A 19,393-nucleotide genomic window follows, 5' to 3' on the forward strand; every position below is an offset into this window, starting at 1 on the left:
GCGGGGGCTGCCAACAAGCCTGAACATATTGAGCAGCAAACAGAGGAAGCGCTTTGCAAAATTACATATAAGCTCCTCTCCTGTCAATCACAGATGCCGCCAAAGAGTCATTCCTGGAGATCCGGTGGCAAAGAGAAGGTTGAACCCCTGCCAGGGTTAAGAGATTGGAACAAGCATGTTGTCAGGTACACGAAAGGTGGAACGCGCTCAAACAGCGGCTGGGATTAAGAAAAGCTCACTGACAGCTCTGTGAAGACTGATACGTTGCCTTGCTGCCTATGTCGTGACGACGAACCCAGGTTGCAACAGTAAATCGAGTGGGTCTACAGCGAACCCATCAGCACAGCCGTGTCAAATGGTTCAGAGGCTGGAGGATTGGCCGCTCATGGTGGCCTATTTAGAAGGCTTTTGGAGGAGTTAGCTGGGGCCTTTACTGTGATGGCGTGTGGAACTCAGTCCAGAGGGAGGTGTCTCAACCTTGCCCTGTCTGGCTTATTGACAGATCCCCATGCTGAGCAAAGTACCTGGAATCTGGAGGAGCTCAGGAAAGGGATTGAAGATGAGATGATAAACATCAGATTATAAAGATACAAAGAGTTTAATGACATGCGTGCTTAGCTCTAATTAATACAGTATGGAAAGTAAGAAGAAAGGCCTTGTTTGGGCAACAGAGAGTTGTGAAAAGTACTGAGAAATATAACTAGGTTTATTTATAATTACTTTTAAGTATGGGTAGTATGTCAAGAGTCAAAGTACCTAGCCTAGTTACTTGAGTAACTGTACCAAATACATACAACCCGAATTCCGGAAATGTTGGGACGTTTTTTAAATTTGAATAAAATGAAAACTAAAAGACTTTCAAATCACATGAGCAAATATTTTATTCACACCAGAACACAGATAACATAAATATTTAAACAGAGAAACTTTACACTTTTAATCCACTAAATGAGCTTGTTTCAAATTCGATGCCTGCTACAGGTCTCAAAAAAGTTGGCATGGGAGCAACAAATGGCTGAAAAAGCAAGAAATTTTAAGAAGATTCAGATGGGAGAACATCTAGCAACTAATTAAGTTAATTGATATCAGGTCTGTAACATGATTAGCTATAAAAGGGAAGTCTTAGACAGGCAGAGTCTCTCAGAAGTAAAGATGGGCAGAGCTGTGAAGAGTGCGTAAAAGACTGTGGAATATTTTAAAAACAATGTTCCTCAACGTCAAATTGCAAAGGCTTTGCAAACCTCATTTACAATGTATAATTTCATCAAAAGATTCAGAGAAACTGGAGAAATCTCTGTCCATAAGGGACAAGGCTGAAGAGCTTTATTAGATGCCCGAGGTCTTTGGGCCCTCAGACGACACTGCATCACTCATCAGCATGATTGTGTCAATGACATTACTAAATGGGCCCAGGAATACTGTTATGTCCTCTGACGTATTTAATATTCTACTGTGATTAGTGTTTATATTTTCTTTTTCTTTTCGAGTTTCTCTCTCATCATTGCTCCAGGTTCCGGCTTCTAATCATCTGGGAAAGCGGATTGGCTCCTCTCTCATCATCGCATCCTTTAAAAACGAGCTTCTGCGCAATGCAAGGGAGGCGCGGCTCTGAGTGTGTGTTCTGCCAGGAGAACGCGTTGTTGTCAGCGAATAAGGGAAGGGAAGTGGGATGTATTTTTGTTAATTTTTTCTTTGTTAGGCTAAGGTAGACTTTTAAAAATAGTTTGTTTCTGTTTTGTTTGTTATTTTGGTTTATGCCCATTCCTGAAGCTAATAGTGGATTGAAAACAAAAAAAATTGCTAAGCTCCGACAATAAACACAAATCTTTCCACATGTGACGATCTTCATTTATGTTACTCCTCAACACTCCTAGACTGGTACGTAACAATACTTCCAGAAACCACTGTCGGTAAATGCAATCCACCGTGCCATCTGCAGATGCCAACTAAAGCTCTATCATGCAAAAAGGAAGCCATATGTGAGCACGGTCCAGAAGCACTGTTGTGTCCTGTGGTCCAAGGCTCATTTAAAATGGACTTTTCAAAGTGGAAAAGGGCTCTATGGACAGGAAAGTCCAAATTTGACATTCTTGTTGGAAATTATGGACAGCGTGTCCTCTGGGCTAAAGAGGAGGGAGACCTTCCGGCATGTTATCAGCGTTCAGTTCAAAAGCCAGCATCTCTGATGGTATGGGGGTGCGTAAGTGCATACGGTATGGGCAGCTTGCATTTTTTGGAAGGCACTATGAATGCTGAAAGGTATATAAAGGTTTTAGAGCAACATATGCTCCCCTCCAGACAGGGAAGGCCAAGTGTTTTTCAGCAGGACAATGCAAAACCACATACTGCAGCTATTACAAGCATGGTTACAGCTATTACAGCATGGTTTTGTTGTAGAAGAGTCCAGGTGCTGAATTGGCCTGCCTGCAGTCCAGATCTTTCACCAATAGAGAAAAATACATCAAAGATGACCACAAACTCTTCAGCAGCTGGAAACCTATATCAGGCATGAATGGGACCAAATTTCAAGACCAAAACTCCAGAAACACATAACCTCGATGCCCAGACGCCTTCAAACTGTTTTGAAAAGAAGAGGAGATGCTACACCGTGGTAAACATGCCCCCGTAAAAGTACAAGTATTCAGTTTTAATAGTAATCAAATAATTTTTGAATAATTTGTATTTTATTTAAGTATAATAATGAAGTACAAATACAAGTACATTGCACCCCTGGCAACAAGTGGCAATCAAAGGTAAAAATTTCCCTCAGAAAAATCTCAAAAAATTTCAAGCTATAAATGAACGTCTTTCTGATTCTGCTACATCTAGGCAAAATAAAACATCAGACCTAGTGTAAACTGAAACGCCTGTGCAGCAATATTAAACTATACAGGACATACACTGTTGTGAACTTCTGCACATTTTTACCAAAACTGCAACTTCAACATGCTGCCAGGGGCTTCCCATTCTCAATACAGTCATCTGACATTGATATGCCTTTTCAGCAGGGCACGTCAGAAGAAAAACCCAAAAGTTTATTTATTTGCAACCAGCATGCCTCTACAACAGCAAGAATAATGTGTTAACATGGCATTTGTATCTTAACATAAGTAAGGAGGGACTGTGTTTCACTTGTGCAGTTTTCTGGCAACATAATCATTTCAATGCCACTACAAACAATACAGACAAAAAAAAAAAAAAAAAAAAAAAAGAAAAAAAAAGATTTTCTTTTTCATCCCGCTTGTTCTTAAATATATTCAAAGTGCTTAATGAATATAAAAACCACCACTTGTGAGACTGCTGTTGGATTTGTTTAGTGTGCCACCCTCAACAAATACTCTAATGATACTATAATAAGACGTGAGTCTGCGTTTTTCTAATAGGGGATTCAAACAGAAGACCTGAAGACAGGTCAGATGGTTAGAGAGGAGGGAGGGGGCAGAGTAAATCTAAATTATACGGCTTGAGCAATCTTATCCAATTACTAACAAGAGTGGCCATTTTAGGCAAGGCTAATCAAAGGGCCAGGCAGCTGCACTTCCCGCTGGTCGGCCAGGACAAGGGTACGGGTGTGGGGTACATGTTAAGTGGGAGGGAGACTGGATGTGTCTGTGTGTTCACCTCCTACAAACCACTCTAATTAGCCAACATGAAAAGTCAGGGGGAGGGGAGTGCTCCTAAAATGCTGCATCCCCCTTCTTGCAACAGATGGAGAACAACTGGCTGGGGCGTTCATTGACGGAGGGGTTCACCAAGGTTCCGTCTTAGGCCCATCCATCTTTTGGCAAGTGGCGCAGTGATGTAAACATCCCCCCTCCAGTTACAGGGACAGCTCCAAATCTCAGAATGAATATAGTGCTGGCATGCAGACAGGGTACAGCTTTGTGTTTCATTCTCAAGAAGTAGTATAGAAATACACAAAGAAGCATAAACACAGTTTCTATTTAGTGAATAGGCCTGTGATGAGATTACAAAAAAGGAAAATAGCTGTAAACCCCATCAAGAGTACTGTAGACAGCAAAGCAATACGTTAGTCTTTACAAGTTAATAGCACACACTGGAAGATAATTTGCTCCTGATAATCTTGCTCCTTTCAAGCAAGAAACATTTATGGAAGAAGTGTTCAGTTTTCGGATAACAATAGGAACCAACTGTTCATTGGAAACAAGTGAGTATAATCAAAAGGAACCTTGGGAATTTTTAAAGAAAAGTCAGTTATAAACTCGAACCACAGTATATACTACGTAACTCAAAATTAGTAAGAAAACGGTTGCATGCCAGACTCATTAAGCCAAGTTTACTCATGGTGTGATTCTTTTAACCTCTGACCGAGAATATGGAAAAGCTACACAATATTATTAGTTTGAATATCAAGCTGATATCCAAAAATCAGCCACCCAAGGGCAATTCTTTCCACTATGGATTTCTGACTCTTCTAATAGCTGTCTTCGTCCCCCTTCAAACATGCACCTGAGGGGAAACATGAATCCTTTACTCTCTTACAGTCACAAGTAACAGCCAAGTGGAACAAAAGAATTACTAGGCAATTAGGATTTGAAAATTACCTTACTGACAGCACATGGTGAAGGAATGCAAAAACTATGTCCATGTTTTTTTTTTTAAACTAGCTAGCTAATTCCTAAAGCTCGACCTGTCCCTCAGCACCAAAGAGGCAACACCCAATCACCTCGCACATCTTTATGAAGAGGCTTGTTGAAAAATGTGGTTCTTGTCATGCATTTCAATGATCCTAAAACCAACAAACTACAACCTCAAAAACAAAATCGACAAGAGAACAATGAATTAAGGATATAGACCAGTGCTTCCCACCCCTAGTCCTCCACATTTTGGACATCACACCCATTACACACCCATTTCGTGTCTTAGAGTTTCTTCTAATGAGCTGCTGAGTTGAATCAGGTGTGTTTGATTAGGGAAACATCTAAAAGGTGCAGTGTTGAGGGGTACTCTGGGACCAGGGTGGGGAACCTCTGCTATGGACAATCAGCCAAACATATGGCAAGACCTAAAAAGATTGGCCACCTAGTGGATCGGAAATCAGACTTCACCTCTTGTTAAACAACGTTAAAGCAACACTGACACATTTAATCACTAATGTTCTTCTCCACTCTCAACCGAAGCTTCATTCGCTGGACCCTTTCTCCACCCCAAGACATCAAACATGGATTGAAGGCAAGTACAATGTTGGAAGGGCCCCTTGGTCCCTTTTTCCACAGACGTGGGCCTCTTGATCAGGTATAGCTAGCCACCAGTTGGCCACCAAGGGGAGCCAACCTCTGACAGCTGGCAAATGAAAATGTAAATACTGGCTAGCCCAGCAGGCCCAGAATGTTCCTTACAGTCCCTCAAGTGTCATAAAGGCAGTTGATCTCAGCCTGGTCTTTATTTGAAAGCAGTGACAAACACTCCCTGGCAGAATGTAAATATGTGAGCTCATTCTGCAAAGGTAAGAGAGCGCAGATCAGAGGAACAAGAAACTCCCCTGAATATTCCTGAATGACAAGAAGGGAAAAAAGGCTCTTCGATCAGCCAGTTCTCCCGGAGACAAACTGAAACCTGGTTTGACACAAAATAAACCATTAGAGGGCTCAGAGGGAGAGGCGGGCAAAGGTCGGAGACTGTGCCCGAGCAAAGTCAGCAAGAGGAAAGGGGAGTGGGGGAGGCTGCACTGCTTGAGGGGCTAGAAGGGGTGCAGAGAGTCTGGTGTTGTTCGAGGAATTAGTGGAGAAAGTGGAGACTGAATCAGATATGGGTATGAGAAAAAAAACAAATCTGTAGGTGAGTCAGTGACATGAGAGATGCTTGTTAGGTCAAATAATCTAAACGTTCTTGACTTGAGGTGATGCAGAGGGGGAAGGGGTGTACGCAGACTCCCAATGAAGGGTATTTATTTGACTTTGTCCTGGGATTAGAGGCGGAACTGCCTCGACAACCAGGGCTCACAGACTTGCTCAGTTTTGGTGGCATGCAGACCTTAGCTGGACATTGCAGGAAGGCAATGGAGGAATCCACAGATGTGACTGACAGTCTAAATGAAGTCCAGATACTGTACTCTTAAGAGAGTCTTTATTCCCAAAAGGCTACAAGAAAGAGCCTGAGGAGCTGACATTTCCACAAGCACTTCACCGTTCCAGCAACTTACAAAAACAAAAGCGGTGTGAGTTCTTTAAAGCAAGGTCTCTGTGGAAAACTCCAGAACGAGTTTGTGTAGGAGGCCTTGGGGACAGTACACAAGAAATGTACTCATGTTCTTGATAGAAGCTGTCATTCAGAGACATTTCTAAGAAGAACAGGGCCTGGAGAGGGTAATGAGATGACAAGGTCTGATCTGAGAAAATCTGTTCAAGGGAATGTGGAGCATGTTGGTTATATTAACAGTGTTAAATTACTTCAGACCTGCCTTGCTATATTGTGTAAATAAACAGGTTTTAAAAAGAATAGTGCTGGGTTAATTTCAACTGTCTATTGACTTCACTGGTGGCATTCCGGAATGCACTGCCATGACATCTGTATTGAAATGAACTATAAGTCTAAAACAGTCACTTATGAGTTGACTGATTCTGTTTGTCAAACTAAAATGAGACAATCATTTGAAATGTTGGGTTTATGTCTGATTGTTACATCCCCTTCACTCCTCTCTAGCAGCTTATGCTTTCCTCTCCTCCCTCGGCCCTCCTCCTCACCCATTAGCTCAGCTTTACCACCCTCTTCAGTCTCTTACATTTCTTCTCTCCCTCCTGAAAGACCATTAACAACCCACATCTCCTCCCACTGGTCAATACAGGCACACCATCAATACACCATGCATCCATCCACAAACACACACCCACCAAACCACACATCCCTTCATTTGATGAGTGTATTACAGAATGGCACCAACAGAAACCGTAAATGTCCCGTGTCATTACCAAAATGTGACATGCCACCAATCCATTTCCCCTTTATTAATCTAGAGATATATAGTCCATGCCGTAATAGGGCTGGACGATTAATCGAAAAGTAATCGAAACCGAAATTCAGAATCTCTAACCGACGTTATTTTCCCATGTCGGTTATTTCGTTTTTTTAATCCTGTTAATACTTCCCCCTTAAAAACATACTACCGCATGTGTAGCCAAGTGACTCCACCCCATCCAGTCAGTGGCATAAAAACAACACGGAGCTGAACGCCGGTTCAACACACGGTGATGGTGCGCGAGCGGTGAGCATTGCATCGTCGCTAAACTTTGTGAGTTTTTATTTGTTTTAAGGTTTGCCAGTTTGGACATTCAAGAGATTTTAAATGATTGGTTGTATATTATTCCGAGCTACCATTCTCGCGCAGCTGCATTTTGGCACGAACACTCATACAAACAGTAGCTGCGCAAAACGTGAAGATCGCGCACATAGAGAAGAACGCAGAAAATAGTTGTCAGCGCTGTCCAGTTAAGTAGCTTAGAAACTCAAAACTTATTATAGCATATATTTTTCTACTTTTGAAGGAACTACAACCCACAGCTTCACAATTAAAAGTAAGATGGTATGACTAATTTACACATGCAATTGTAGGGTTCCCACTCTTTTTCAGCGATCATTTTCCAGGACTTTTCCAGGACATTTTCAATTTTACTACTGTATATGCAGTAATAAAAGACAAAGTAAAGTAATATATTGCTCTCCAAGTCTTTAAAAGGCATACAGTTTATTGCCATGACTTAACTATAAAATCAGTTTTTAATGAGCTCTCAATCATACATTATGTCTATGGAAGCTTGTTTCCGCCACAGAATAAAAAATGTAAAAAGTTAATTGCGACTTTTTATCTTGCTATTCTGACTTTTCTCGCAATTCCGAGTTTATATCACAATTATGCGATTTATAATTCTGACTTTATAACACAATTGCGAGTTTATATCATGCAATTCTGACTTAAACATGCAATTGTGAGTATATATTTCACAATTCTGACTTTAAATTGAAGAAAATGTGAGTTTATATCACAATTATGTAAGCCTGCAATTGCAAGAATTTTTTAGCATTTTGAGATAAAAAGTTGCAATTACCTTTTTCTTTTTTTTTATTAAGCAGCAGAAACAAGCTTCCATAGTTTATTGCCATGACTTTACTATAAAATAATTTTTAATATTAGCTCTTAATCATACATTGAAAATTGTTCTCATTACCAGTGTCCATTTCATAGCAAAAAATATTGGAACTATTTTAATGTTTTGTTTAACTATTTGAAAATAAAAATATTTTAGTCAAAGACAAAGTCGATCAATAACAAAGACATCCACAACACATAATAGAATATGTGGCAGGTCTATTAGTCTGCATTTACGCAATGCAGACACATCTATTTTGACATTATAATTTTCTGTCCCTGTCCCATCACAATGACAATCAATATAATTTTGGATTCAATCCCGCATTTAAAGGAACACTCCACTTTTTTTGAAAATAGGCTAATTTTCCAACTCCCCTAGAGTTAAACAGTTGAGTTTTACCGTTTTCGAATCCATTCAGCCGATTCCAGCGTAATATCATTGCGCCTGCTGCAGCCATGGAACGGCAGCAAAGTTCCTTGATTATTACGCCTGAATGAGAGTATAGTTCCTAGCCATATCGGCCTAGAAAATCGCAACTTTTCATTTTCCGCCGGTCTTAGTACACGATTTAACTACAGAAGAGTCAAGTTTTAAATAGGAAAAAAATCAAAACTCTTTGGTCATTTTTAAGCGCAATGCTAACGGTCTAATCAGATTCAATGAACTATGCTAAGCTATGCTAAAAGTGGTACCGCCAGAACCGGAGATTGGCTGAATGGATTCGAAAACGGTAAAACTCAACTGTTTAACTCTAGGGGAGTTGGAAAATTAGCCTATTTTCAAAAAAAGTGGAGTGTTCCTTTAAATAAGTTAGTCATTACCAAAACTTTGCAGTGTGTATACTTAGCAGAATGAAAAACTTTTTTTTTTTTTTTTAATCAGTGCAGCTGTCAATCACTTCAGTGGAAACTCAAAGTTCTGCACTGTTGTGAAAACTCCTGTTATAATCAATGAAGCTGGCTACACCACACAATGAATCTCTTATTGACCTTATATTACATAAAAATTATTAGTTAGCAAGTTACTGAATAAGGTAGCTGCTTACCAACTACTATTTACTGCATACATTTGAGCATTTAATAGAATTAGCTAATTGCTGCATGTGGCAACACAAAACTAAAAATCATCATTGAAAATACTACTCTCATGTCAAAACTCATCAATCCTGAACATCGCACTTTCTGCAACTAACAGTAATTGTTTTTGGTCAGTGATAAACTCTTTGTTCTCAGCTGAAGAACTTTCTAAAAAATTATTTTCAAGGACAACTACAAGATTTTCCAGGACATTTTACATTTTCTCTAATTTTCCATGTGTTTTCCAGTTTGTCATAAATTTTCCAGGTTTTCAAGGCTTTCCAGGACGAGCGGGAACCCTGAATTGCTCTCATTACTTACTGGTACTGTGCTAATTTATCTTTATCTGATTTACAACGAGCAGAAATCTGTAAGAAATGTTAAGAACCATAGAAAATAAAATAACTGCTGAAAGTGAGCTGTTATGTCTGATCACTCTTTCAAACAAAAAAAATAACCCACCATTAATAGTCAATCATATTTACAGTATAAACCTTGTCAGTGCACTATGAGGGCAAAAAAACAAAAACAAACAAACGAACAAAAAAAATGGTTCATTAATCGTAATCGAGATAAAATGTTCAATTAATCGAGGTTTTGATTTTTGGCCATAATCGTCCAGCCCTATGCCGTAACCACCAAAGACATTGAGAGGAACAAGCCCCCCCCCAATAATTAGAAATAGCCAAATTGTCCCCCCCACCACCCAAATAGTTAGAAATAGCCAAATTGCCACTTGAGTTAAGACTGATCAGTCAACTACTTGTTTAGGCAACCCCCAAACTAGTTGCTTTGGAAAATGAGACAAAAACTAAATTCAGGCACTTTACTAACTATAAAATAACATTACTCAATGGTTTACAAGAGTAAATTTTGCGATCTGTAAACACAATCATTGTTAATATCACATAATATCACCATAGGGATTCTGAAATTGAACAATTGGAACCGAACTTCAGAACAGCTCCATCAAGCATCTTTAAAAATGTTATCAAAAACAACTCAGCTTTTAATCTATAAGTGACATGATGGATGTAATCTCACAGCTCATACTGAATTGTGGGATACAAGTAGATCTCTTTTGTGGTGCGTGGTGACATGCCAAGCTAAGCATACAAGAAAACTCAAGTGATTTCTAAATGACATCTTCAAAAGCCTCCCTGCCTTTGTTACCTCAAGTCATTTGGCTTATATTTACTTTTGAAAAATCAACATATTTTTGTTCAAAAGCCACAATGCACAACAGTAGCAAGCCAAACGCTCTGAAACATGTTCGCCTGTTTGACAAACGGGGATCTCCGCCAATTAATAACATCTGCGGCAATGAAAACAAGCACCTAACCTGGCCCTCATTAGCAAATAACCGAGGGCAGAGAGTTAGGGATGGAAAGCGATACTCTGCATAGACTGTGAGACGGGGAGGACGGCAGCCAAAGCCGGCGGTTCAGTGGAGTCGGTGTTGAGAGCAGCCTAGAGGCTTATCTTCAAGTCAAATCCCTTCCTTCACAGACACACACACACACACACACACACACACACACACACACACACACACACACACACACACACACACACACTCAAATCCACATAGACTAGACTTCAGACAATAAAGCCCCCCAAGTCACTGACATAGACTGGTCTAAACATTGCTCAGATGCTTACAGTTCCAGAAGAACCCTGGTGGTGTGATTGTGCAGTAGTAAAGATCGACAGATAAACAGCAGTTTAAACAACAGATACCATATATCCATTTAGTCATTACTGGTATTTCCAGCTTTGCCCAGTGAGGTAAGTGCACTGCACTCTGTGAAGTTCTGGAGTTTTTTCAGTAATATTACTTTAGAGGGCATGTCCCTATCAGATGGATAATAAGAGATATGTTTACAAACCTGTTTCTCCAGAATGCGGGAGATTTCTCCCAGGGTCCTGTCCAGGCCAGACACTTTGTTACTGGCCCACTGGCCACTGTCCTGCCCCTGCTGCTGCTTTACCAGGTCCTTTACCAGACGCTGGAGCCTGGAAGAAAATAAACACACGCACACAATCAAAACAAATCACAAATATAACAATTTGTTATAGAGACTTCTCATTGACTTTAGGCCAAAAACCTGTTAAAACATGTATGGGTTATAACCACTCCAATAATAATCATAAAAAAGAATTTTAAAATGGAGCCTAATTTTAGTTTTGCATTATTTTCATGATAACTAACCACATTTTTGCTGCCCAATTCTCATTATTGGCTGTGAAAATAGATATTTAAATTCTAATGCATTTATATATAAAGGTATTTTGAGTACTGCCTTTAATATATTCTGATTTAACTTTAAAAACAACTCTGCATTATAAAAAAAAAGAAAAAAAATATACAATATTTTTACCAAAATACATAAAACATAAAAATTATATGTGAATTATGGTAATGTGAAAGAAGAACTATATAATTTAATTTATACAAAATGTATATATCAAGATTTATGTGTATACATTATATACACACACACACACACATATATACTGTTAAAAATTAAAACAAAATTCTTTATGCAAAATACAATTTCTGTGTTCTTTTGATTTTGGTGTGAAATATGACCAGTGTTATTTTAGTATTATTTATATAATATGTGTTTTTTTTATTTTTTATTAATAGTGCTTTTATTATTATGTTCAGTTCATATTTAAATTTTAGGTTAAGTAATTTTGCTTCCGTCATTTTTATTTTATTTTATAAAAAAAAAATATTTTTAATTTATCTTTAATTTATTTTAGTTTATTAATTTTATTTCTCATTTTCAGTTAGTTGCCAAGGCAATATTTATTATTTATCATTTTCATATATATTATATATATATATATATATTCAATTAAAGAAAATGATTTTTAGTTAACAGTGACAATACTGAATATGAGCAGCATGTTTTATCCAATCATATTTGCTATTCCTTCACCATAGTCCTTTTATAATTATTATTATTATTTTTTTAAATAATATATTATTCTGTTTTCAGGGACCACTGGACTGCCACACAGGTGTAGTTGATTTCAGGTTTTTACTATCATTGTGCAAAAGAACAAAACATGATCCAGACAATGCAAAAAAGCAAGAATTATAGACTGTATGATGAGATCCCTGACAACACAGCTTGGATATCAGTATTGCATCGTATTACATCTAATGGGCAAAACTATAAAGGTTTGATTAAGGAAGGCCCAGTGCTGGCATAATTTCTAAAGCTTGGATTTAAAAGACAGCATTAATACATGAGTACTCAGTAGAAGACCTCAGGTTGGGTATATGATCCTTAAAAGTGGAGCGGGGAGCTTACTTCGCCTTGTAAGGGGAGTCGGGGGTCTGGAACTTGGCTTCCATGCACGTCTCATACTCCTTAGCCCTGAAAAAGAAAGACAAACAAGTCTGTCAGAAAGAGACAGAGAGAGAAAGACAGACAGAGAGCAACAGAGGAGTCCGATGGCTGTCACCCTGAAGACATGAGGAGATAAGACGACATGCTGAACAAAGAAAATGTCAAGGGGTCAAGCTGAGCCTCAAACTGTTTATTTTGTCTTTGGGCCACACTAGCAGCAATCACAAACTAACAAGCACGAACGAGTCACAAACACTCAGTCTTCAGAGAGGTATCACAGCAGAGGATGTTGTTTCACAGCAGGGAATACCGAACTCTCCAATAGCCACACTATTTAAGTTGAGAAATTCAAAATAAATAAGGTGATTGACTGAAGGGTGTGAATTAGTCCCCTCATGGGTCACAGAGGGAAAAAAAAAATGTTTGCTGTCAGTCAACTCAAATACACTGGTGTGGTCCACCGAGCAAAATTCCTGACAATCACACATCCCATTCCGTCAGATAAGGATGATCGATCAGCTGGTAAAAAAAAAAAAAAAAAAAAAAAAGAAAAGCTTGATGGATGGATGTTCAGGGACTGATAAACTCAGACATCTCTTTCCGGAAGAGAACGTCAGAGAGTTGAGTTGTCATACGACTTTTAATCTGGGTTTGAGTTGAAATTACAAAGTAGTCTGGGTTTAGCCCAACTGGAATAAGCATGTGTTGTTAAATAACATAGAAATGTAATTGGCAATCTACATTCTCAAAAAGTTTTGGTCTTAAGGACTGGTTAAATAACTAAAATGATCATTTCCCCCCAAAAAAAACTTAATCCTGCAAATTGATCATAATAATAGGAATAATAAGATAAATGTTCACAGCAGGTGATGGTTATTTTCCTAGTTGAAGGGGTGAATTATGCATTTTATGCATAGGAGAATAACACAGAAGAGAAGAAATTGTTGAATAAACTCATTTTTGTTTTGTTTTTGTGCACAAAAAGTATTCTCGTCGCTTCATAAAATTAAGTTTGAACCACTATAGTCATGTCTGATGTCTTTAGTACCTTTCTGGGCCTTGAAAGTGGTGGTTAAATTGCTGTCTATGGTAAAGGCCCGTTCACACCAAGATCGATAACTATAAAGATAACGTTAAAGATATAGTTCTTAAAATCGTTCTAAATATAAAAGAATAGCACTGTCCACACCACAGCTATATCATTATCGTTATAGCTGTGGTGTGGACAGAGAAACGGTATTGTTGGTAACACTTTCATAACGATTTTTTTTCAGCTGTTGAACGATAAAACACTGACAGCCAATCAGAATCAGTTCTCGCGCAATTCAAATGGAAGACGACATTGCGGAGAAGTTAAAGGACATCTGCTGGTTAAAAACATGTAAATGCAACAAAAACAGCAAAAACATGTTGTTCACACTTTGAAACTGCTGTGTGAGCTTAGAATAAACAGACTGTTATTGTTCATTCTTGTGGACGCAAATATAGGTATCGTTCTTGGTATGAACGGCCTTAAGTCTCCTCGCCTTCCATTGTAAACTGCTCTCTCCCCTGTTGTGTGTCCTCAATCTGGCAATTCAAGTGAGCGTCGCGTCGCGGGGGCTTCACTTTACAATAAATTGAAAATAAATACAATTATGTTTGACTCCGCCGCCTTTGGGGTAGCATAGCATTGTTTAAGAATTCTGAAGACTGATTTCAAAGTGTTTTGTTTGGAAGGAGTGAAACAATCCTGGCCGATGCAGACACTCAAGCATTTAGAGAAAGATTGTGAACCGTACCTGGCCTTGTCCTCATCCTCCAGATTACAATATTCCTCTTTGACAGCTTTACGCCTGCACAGGTTAAACAGAGGGGCAATCGCCGGACCATCAATCTCAGAACGCGGCAGGCCCCATTAAACGGGCCGGGCACCATAAATATTAGTAACCAGCTATAAGTGGGGGGGGCAGCTACAAAGCTACAATGCAGAGCTAATCATCAATTCATCACGATGTGCCCCACTATTCACCTCCGCCCAAGCTGGACGCAGACGGCCCCCTCCCCCAATCAACTGTAAAACCGTCAATGCCTTCGGACGGATTAAAAAAAAAAACAAATACAGTGTATCCGTTTTAAATGTACTATGGGAGACTTAGGCGTTCTGCACTCCCAATTACAGAGAACATTTGGTCGCGCAGTGGTGCAATATTTAATATTGGATTTGAGAGGCTTTCAATCAAATGGAAGACAATTTGACTGATGATGGATAAAAGGACGAGGAAAAGGGAGGGAATAATGTGACCTGTGGAACATATCCACTGAGAGGAATGAAGCTGGATCCATCTATAAATTCAACAAATGTATATAAGGGGTTATATGTAGAATAAATATTGGATACATCCTGAGATTGAAAAGATTTACATGCACCTTATGGCAAATAAAGGTCTGAGGTTAGCAGGGTCCAAGTGTCTTAAAAAGTTGAAATTATCTGAATCATGGTTTAGCCGCAACTACACATGCACAGACACATTGGCCCTGTACCAAATGGAACACGTGATGATAACTTGTCATCTAAAGGCCTTCACTTGCAAGTATCCCTGAAGTTCACAAGATTGTAGGGTGTCCCATGTGTCATTTTATAATTCAGAAGGGTGCCCACAAACATGCTCGTTGCGGCCGCAAGGTGTCCTTGATGTTGCCTTTTGCAGAGATCACACTTGTATGGACTTAATGCTACATAAACTCCATAAAGTCCACATGTTGGTGCCATAACAGCAGGTGACTACTCAACAGACAAGGGTGGCAAGAGTCCAGATGCTGCACTTAGTGACCTTTCAGACTTGTGGCAGTGTGCAGTGCACAAAAGCATAGGGTTTTTACCATCAAGATTAAAGCGATCAAAATTTCTCACAATTGGCCTTTAGTGGCCGCTAAACACCCTTGATGCTTCAAAACTGCACTGGTGCGGAATTTACAGCAGACAACCACACAACGGTCTATAGGGCATTATGTCACCAACACGTTGATTCAAGACGACTGCAAGGGTCTATCGGTTGCACTTGATGTAAACTTAAAGTCAGCACAACAAAGACCATCTTACAGTGCCCCATTTGGACCCTTGTCCTTTGGCCAAATCTGCACTTTCTATGCGGCGTTGTGTCACCAACATTTGGACTCTAAGGACGGAAACAGTCCAAAGGTCACACTACTATCCTCAGGCCATCCAAACTGTAGGTGTCATGGCCTAAGGGTTAGAGAGTCAGATTGGTATCCCGAAATTTGCGGGTTCGATTCTCAATACCGGCAGGAAATGAGCAAGGAACTGAACCCCCAATTCCTAGGCACAGCAAAAATGGCTGCCCACTGCACCGGGTGTGTGTGTTCACTACTCACTACTCCAAATGTGTGTGCACTAACTGGATGGGTTAAATGTGGAGGACAAATTCTGAGTATGGGTTAACATACTTGGCCTTCACGTGTCACTTTCACAGAAGATTTTTAGTTGAAACCGTGGTCATTGGTGATTCATATAATGCAAGTAAATGGCTCCCATCACCATAGAGGCTTTCACACCGAACAGTTATAGGACTACCCACAACTAATGGGAACTAATCTTCTCTCCCTCAATACTTTCAGTATTAAGCCCGGAACACACCAAGCCAACGCTGACGAACCAGTGGCGATGAAAGCAGACTGCGGGGTTGGCTCACACTGACCGTACCATGTGGTGTCCCATTTATCAGTTTGCAAACGGGTGCTCACGAGTGCCTCCTTTGGGGCCGCCATGTTCCTCCAATGTGTTGTTTTGCACATCTTTCTGGGATCCATCCCTTTTTTTCTTGTAGCTCCTCTATTCCTTCCTTCTCTCCCCTACCTTCCTCACTGACTCTCCTCTAGGGAACTTTTTCCTGAATTTGTGAGTAAAGTGATGGCCTCTAGGAGTGCTGAACAGGGGGTCTTTTGTATGCCGCCCTCTCAGAGGTAGACCAACACACTGAGCACTCTGTTCTCAAGCCTGGGGAAAAGACAAGTAATGCAACCTGCCAAACATCATACATGAGAGAGAGGGCCATCAGAGAGAGAAGGAAAGAGTTAAGAGTGAGATACTCTGAAAGTTTAAAGCCCACATCCAATGCTGACACGGGCGGACATGCTACTTTCATGGTAATTAAAACCACACATGTTTGCACATGGAGAACAAGCCATATATTTGAAGAATAAATCAGGGTCTAGCTAAGGAAATTAAACAGCCTTTTTCCATGCCACGGCTCTGATGGGGACTGAGCGAGCTTAACAATGACATTGGGGGACAGGGCAACCTGGGAGGGCTGAGAAAAGCTCTCTAGCGTTTTACAAACGCCACACTGTGCTCCTATAAAACGGCTCATTTCCACCCCGTGGTGGAGCCGCCAACCTCAGCAAGCCAGGGCTGTGGGCGGCCGTGATTTATGAGCGTGTAGTGCCTGTTCTCTCCCTTTCATTCTTTCCTCCTCACCCTCTTTCCCTCGCTGCGTGAGTGTTGCAGGGCTCAGTACAGGAGTGACAGAGAACAGAGGAGGCTCATGTTGTCACTCTCCCCGCCAAAGCTCAGAGCTGTTTTCTGCCCTCTGAGCTACCTCTATATTAATGAGCTCAGAAGCAGGGCAGACTGCCGGTCTCCTCTATACTGCAAGTTAACAGACTGTTAGTAGACATTACAGAGAGAGAGAGAGAGAGAGAGAAAATACAAATTACAATTACTGTTACAATTAAGGCCACAAGGGATGTAACAACAATTACAACTTACAAAAATCTAATCTTGATAACTGTTTCATGTTGTTGAGATTTCTTATGCAAACTTACAAAAGCCTGTAATGTTATTATAATTGACCCTTCTCCGGGAGTTTGATTGACAGGCGATCTAACCAATCATAATGCTGAATCCGCCATTATGTCTGACAAAGCAGTCAGGGGAGTTAGATTAATGTTGGTGGACTTAAACTTGAAAAATTATGTGTACTGACATCTTTCTATGGTTGAAAGGTGGTTCATTCATGTTTATTTGATGCTATAAATTAACTAGTAAAAAGGGATGATCGGTTCATGAGCCGCTTGATCTGAGGCACTATTACGTAACAGTCGGGGTGTACGCCCCCAATATTTGCATATGCCAGCCCATGTTCCCAACATTATGAAAGGCATTAGACAAGGGCAGCCAGTAACGTCTGGAGCAGCACAGCCAAATCATCAGACTAGGTAAGCAAGCAATAACAACAGCGAAAAATGGCAGATTGAGCAATAATAACTGACATGATTCATGATATCATGATATTTTTAGTGATATTTGTAAATTGTCTTTCTAAATGTTTCGTTAGCATGTTGCTAATGTACTGTTGAATGTGGTTAAAGTTACCATTGTTTATTACTGTATTCACGGAGACAAGAGAAGTCGCTATTTTCATTTTTAAACACTTGCAGTCTGTATAATGCATAAACACAACTTCATTCTTTATAAATCTCTCCAACAGTGTAGCATTAGCCGTTAGCCACGGAGCACAGCCTCAAATTCATTCAAATGTAAACAATATAACCGTATACAATACTCACATAATCCGACGCATGCATGATGAACACTTTGTAAAGATCCATTTTGAGGGTTATATTAGCTGTGCAAACTTTGTTTATGCACTGTTTAAGGCAAGCGCGAGCTCCATGGGCGGAGAGCACGAGAATTTAAGGGGCTGTGCAGCATAAATCGGCTCATATATAATGATGCCCCAAAATAGGCAGTTCAAAAAAATTAATTAAAAAAAATATATGGGGTATTTTGAGCTGAAACTTCACAGACACATTCAGGGGACACCTTAGACTTATATTACATCTTGTAAAAAAATGTTTGATGGCACCTTTAAAGAGCCACAAAACGGTATTTATTGTTTAATTTACAAAATTTGAAATTTGAAATTTTAGACTTTGTTTCATATCAAAAGTAACCTGCTCTGTCTGTCGTTACGTTGTCAGTGTGCTCTTTGCTCTGCTATGTATTTTTCACTGCGTGAGAACATTATGTGTGGCGTGAGAGCGGCATGGCTTGTCGGACATAGCAACAGTAACTAAAAGTGGCGGGTCTTTGTGAACGGTCAATTTAGATGTGCAGAAATTTCATTACAATAACAACTTATAAACAGAGAAATTGTATAATATTGTAGGTTAATTAAATTTCAGCATGCATAACTTTCCGTGTAGCAATTGTTACAACTTACAAATGCGGAAATTTCATAAAGTACCATAACAAAACAACCATATAAGTCCTGAGACTCTACATAAGACGAGCGATTTTGAGAATGGATGGAAGAATGGATGAATATGGATGGATTATAACTTATGAACATAATTTCATTAAAACGTATTAACTTATGTTGAAATTTCAAAAACAGAAATTATCATAAAATATCTTAACTTTTATAATGGAATTACAACTTATGAACACAGTAACTACTGACTTATTCACGTATAACTTACGTACATTATGTATGTAGAAACGACAACTTACAAATCTCGTAACTAAATAAAATTTCATTTAAATTTACAACTTGCAATTAACTTACAATAAATGTATGTTCAAACATAATTTAGTCACTTTATACTATATAACCAACAAATATCATAACTTACATTGTCAGTATTTCATTAAATCCCATTCATTAATGTGATGTAATTATTGTTTAAAACATTTTCTCAAAGAATGAAATGAAAATCATTTTCTTAAAGGGTTAGTTCACCCCAAAATGAAAATTCTGTCATTAATTACTCACCCTCATGTCGTCCCACACCCGTAAGACCTTCGTTCATCTTTGGAACAAAAATTAAGGTATTTTTTTGA

General features: G+C 39.3%; 1 protein-coding gene across 1 annotated transcript in view; it reads right to left on the reverse strand.

Annotated features, from left to right (window-relative positions):
- Window positions 1–19,393, reverse strand: part of scaper (S-phase cyclin A-associated protein in the ER) — a 141,795-nt gene that overhangs the window by 61,927 nt on the left and 60,475 nt on the right. The window contains exons 21-22 of the mRNA XM_067380065.1: window positions 12,511–12,576; window positions 11,074–11,200 (exon numbers count right to left, since the gene is read on the reverse strand). Coding sequence (XP_067236166.1) covers window positions 11,074–11,200; window positions 12,511–12,576 — 193 coding nt within the window. The remainder of the gene's footprint in view (window positions 1–11,073; window positions 11,201–12,510; window positions 12,577–19,393) is intronic.

This window comes from Chanodichthys erythropterus, chromosome 24, assembly GCF_024489055.1.
Source record: "Chanodichthys erythropterus isolate Z2021 chromosome 24, ASM2448905v1, whole genome shotgun sequence".
NCBI lineage: Eukaryota > Metazoa > Chordata > Actinopteri > Cypriniformes > Xenocyprididae > Chanodichthys > Chanodichthys erythropterus.